The sequence below is a fragment of the Perognathus longimembris genome, chromosome 9, assembly GCF_023159225.1.
Source record: "Perognathus longimembris pacificus isolate PPM17 chromosome 9, ASM2315922v1, whole genome shotgun sequence".
NCBI classification, from domain to species: Eukaryota; Metazoa; Chordata; class Mammalia; order Rodentia; family Heteromyidae; genus Perognathus; species Perognathus longimembris.
The window spans coordinates 58,795,560-58,798,521 of NC_063169.1; the positions used below are offsets into that span (position 1 = coordinate 58,795,560).

The window sequence follows — 2,962 nt, forward strand, 5'->3', positions numbered from 1 at the left end:
GGCCACAACTCCAGACTGTCTTTTTGTTAGCTATTTTGGAGATGGAGTCTTGCGGACTTCTCTGCTTGGGTGGGCTTCAGACCTCAATCTAACATATCTCAGGGTGTCTAAGATGACAGGGATGAGCCACAGGTAACTGGCTAGACTATATAAATATTACTATGTGAGTTTTTTTACTTTTAATGTGTCAGTAAATATTTGAAATTTTTGTTATAATTTTTATTGCGATGAATACCAGTAACTATAACTTTAGAGTCTTCAACAATTTTATAGTGCAAGAGTTCCCAAGACCAAACTGGTTGTCACTTTCCTAAAATACATTAAAAGACCATATCACTTCCACCCGTTCCTTCCTCCTCTTCCTGTCCCTGTGCTCTTCCTCTTGCTCATTCTCCAACTATATTTGCCTCTTTGCCTTTCCCCCAAGAAGCTAATCACACTCCGAGCTCTAGGACCAGGGCACTGGCAGTTTCCCCTTACATGGCAAGGGATTTCTCTCAAATCCTTAAGTCTTTGCTTAAGTGTCATCATTTTAATAACCCAAACACCACATTTAAAATAGTAATCCTACCAGCTTCTCTCATCTCCCAACACCTTCTATATCAACAATTTGTCTGGCATCTCTGTCCCCTAACTAGTATAATGTAAACCCTAAAGGCCTGGGGAGACGCCAGCTACTTAGCAATATTTGCTGCATATTGAATAATTCATTTGTCAACTTATTTTTGAAATATGGCCAAATTCAGGAGAGAGCTGAGGTCAATGATAGCAGAGTTGAGGTAGAAGTAAAAGGTGCTTGAGACTGAATATCTCAATACTTAAAAAGCACTAGAGGCCCAAAATAAACGCCTTGGTGGTGGGGAGGAAGGGCTCGGAGTAAGGAAAAATACACAAGTGTGCATAGTGAGCCGGACGCTGCTGGCTCACCCCTGTAACCCTAGGTACGCAGGAGGCTGAGACCTAACGATCAGGGTCCAAAGCCAGCCTGAGCAGAAAAGTCTGTGAAATTCTTATCTCCAAGAACCACTCAGAAAATTGGAAGTGGCGCTGTGGCTCAAGTGGTAGAGCACTAGCCACGAGCTGAAGAGCTCAGGGTCAGCGCCCAAGCCCAGAGTTCAAGACCCACGACCGATCCCCCCTCCTTCCAAAAAACAGTGTGTATAGTGGATTTAAGGGCCTAACAGTGAACGCTGGGCCTGAGTTACACCCCCCCCCAGCCCCCATTCTTTACTGGTCCTCTCAGGAAATCTTGGTTTCCACAACAATCCCGGAAATCCGCCCACCAAAACAAACAAGTTCACAGTAAGAGACTGGAGAAATTCTAGACTTTTATGTACGAAACAACAACGATAACTGAGTAACCCAAAACGAAGTTTCCAAGTCCCTCACTCCAGTGCCATCTTCCCTAAGTCTTTGCGGTCGGGGCGAGGTCTCCACGCACGCCGCTCTCAGGGATGCCGACGCCTCTCAATGTCGAGTTCCGGGGTCCCCAGGAGCAGGTAGACAGGAGAATCGGTCCGCGGGAAGCAGGACGAGGCAGGGACGGCAGCGGAGGCGGAAGGCAGAAGGCGGGGAGGGAGGCGGGCGTCCGGCGGCGGCCAGGCCGAGGCCTCAGTTCTCCTCCGGCTTGTCGGCCGGCGGCCCGCAGGGCTGCAGCATCTTCTCCATCAAGTTGAAGCGGACTCGGGCCTTGCTCTCGTTCTCGGCGATGGCGAAGTAGTTGAGAAGGTCGAAGTGGCCCATGTAGGAGCAGTAGGAGTCGCGGTGCTGGTTCACCAGCCATTCCCACTTGGTGGTGTCGGCGTGGCCCGTGCCGATGTACTTGGACTGCAGGTGCTCCAGCTGGCTGTGGATGGTGTAGCGGTCGGTCATCTCGCCGCCTTCCCTTTCCCTCTCACACCAGAAACTGCAGGCGCGGAGCTGCCACTCTCGGGTTTCCCGCCGGAGAGACGCCGGTCGCCGCACGGAACCGCCGGTCTCGCTCGGTCGCGGAAGAATGACCTCAGGATGACGCAGCTGCGTGGACTCTCAGCCGTTGGGTTTAGAGGCGGAAACGGAAGTGCGTTTTGTCTTGGAATTGGAGTTGCCTAGGAGACGCCCAAGCGGTGCCGCCCTTGCACGGGAGCCCCGCCCTCTTCGGAGAGCGTGGCATGTTGGTCCTTTTAGTGACTGGGCACACCTTTGGTCGCCTGAGCGTTGCATGCTGGGACTTGTAGTCTCGTGAGTTCGCGCCGGCCGGCTGGCGGTTGCAAGAGCCCTTGGCTGGCTCCTGGGGGGCGGTCAGGGCCTCGTGCATGCTAAGCGTGCACTCTACCGCTAAGACACATTTCCAGCCCCCCAAGCATCCCTCTGCATATATTTTACGCGTGTAAAGGTTTCTATAAGGGACGTGCACAGGAATAAAAGCACGTGAACTGGGGATCGGTGTCTTCAAGCTTTGCTACACATTGCCAACTTGCATAATGACAATTCTTTTTGCCCTGCCTACTTCTTGATACCGGGTGGTGTCAAATACTTTGAAGTCTATTGAGTGGAATGGAAGTTCCCTGGGACTACATCTGCACAGCCCTGATTTCCGTGTCTTCCCTGTGTGTTTATTGACCTGTTGTATTTCTGCCTCTGTCACTTGTCTACTGAACCTTTGTTCATTTTCTATTGGACTTCTGTTTCTAATTTTGAAGAGTTCTTTAAATATCCAGGACATTAGGCTTGCCTGTTATGTGTCTGTTTTTAGAAAGAAAGTTGTGTTTTGTCAACCTGCCTTTATTTTTGTGGGCTGAGAACGCAGTTCAGTGACAAGAGTGCTTGCCTCGTGTGTATAAGGCCTTGTTTGATTTTGATGCCTGGCACTAGAATAAAAAGTGATGCCCCTTGAGAACATGCAAATATATATCATTAGCTATAGTACTTTGCCACCTTGTAAAGTTCCATTTTTACATGTCTTTTTTTTTCTTTTTTTGGA

At 49.7% G+C, this 2,962-nt stretch overlaps 1 protein-coding gene across 1 annotated transcript; it reads right to left on the reverse strand.

Annotated features, from left to right (window-relative positions):
* Positions 1-1,308: 1,308 nt before the first annotated feature.
* On the reverse strand, positions 1,309-2,006 carry Sf3b5 (splicing factor 3b subunit 5). Its single transcript, XM_048354676.1, has one exon. The coding sequence runs from the start codon at positions 1,870-1,872 to the stop codon at positions 1,612-1,614; it is 261 nt and encodes an 86-aa protein (XP_048210633.1). The 5' UTR covers positions 1,873-2,006; the 3' UTR covers positions 1,309-1,611.
* Between the last annotated feature and the right edge of the window lie 956 nt (positions 2,007-2,962).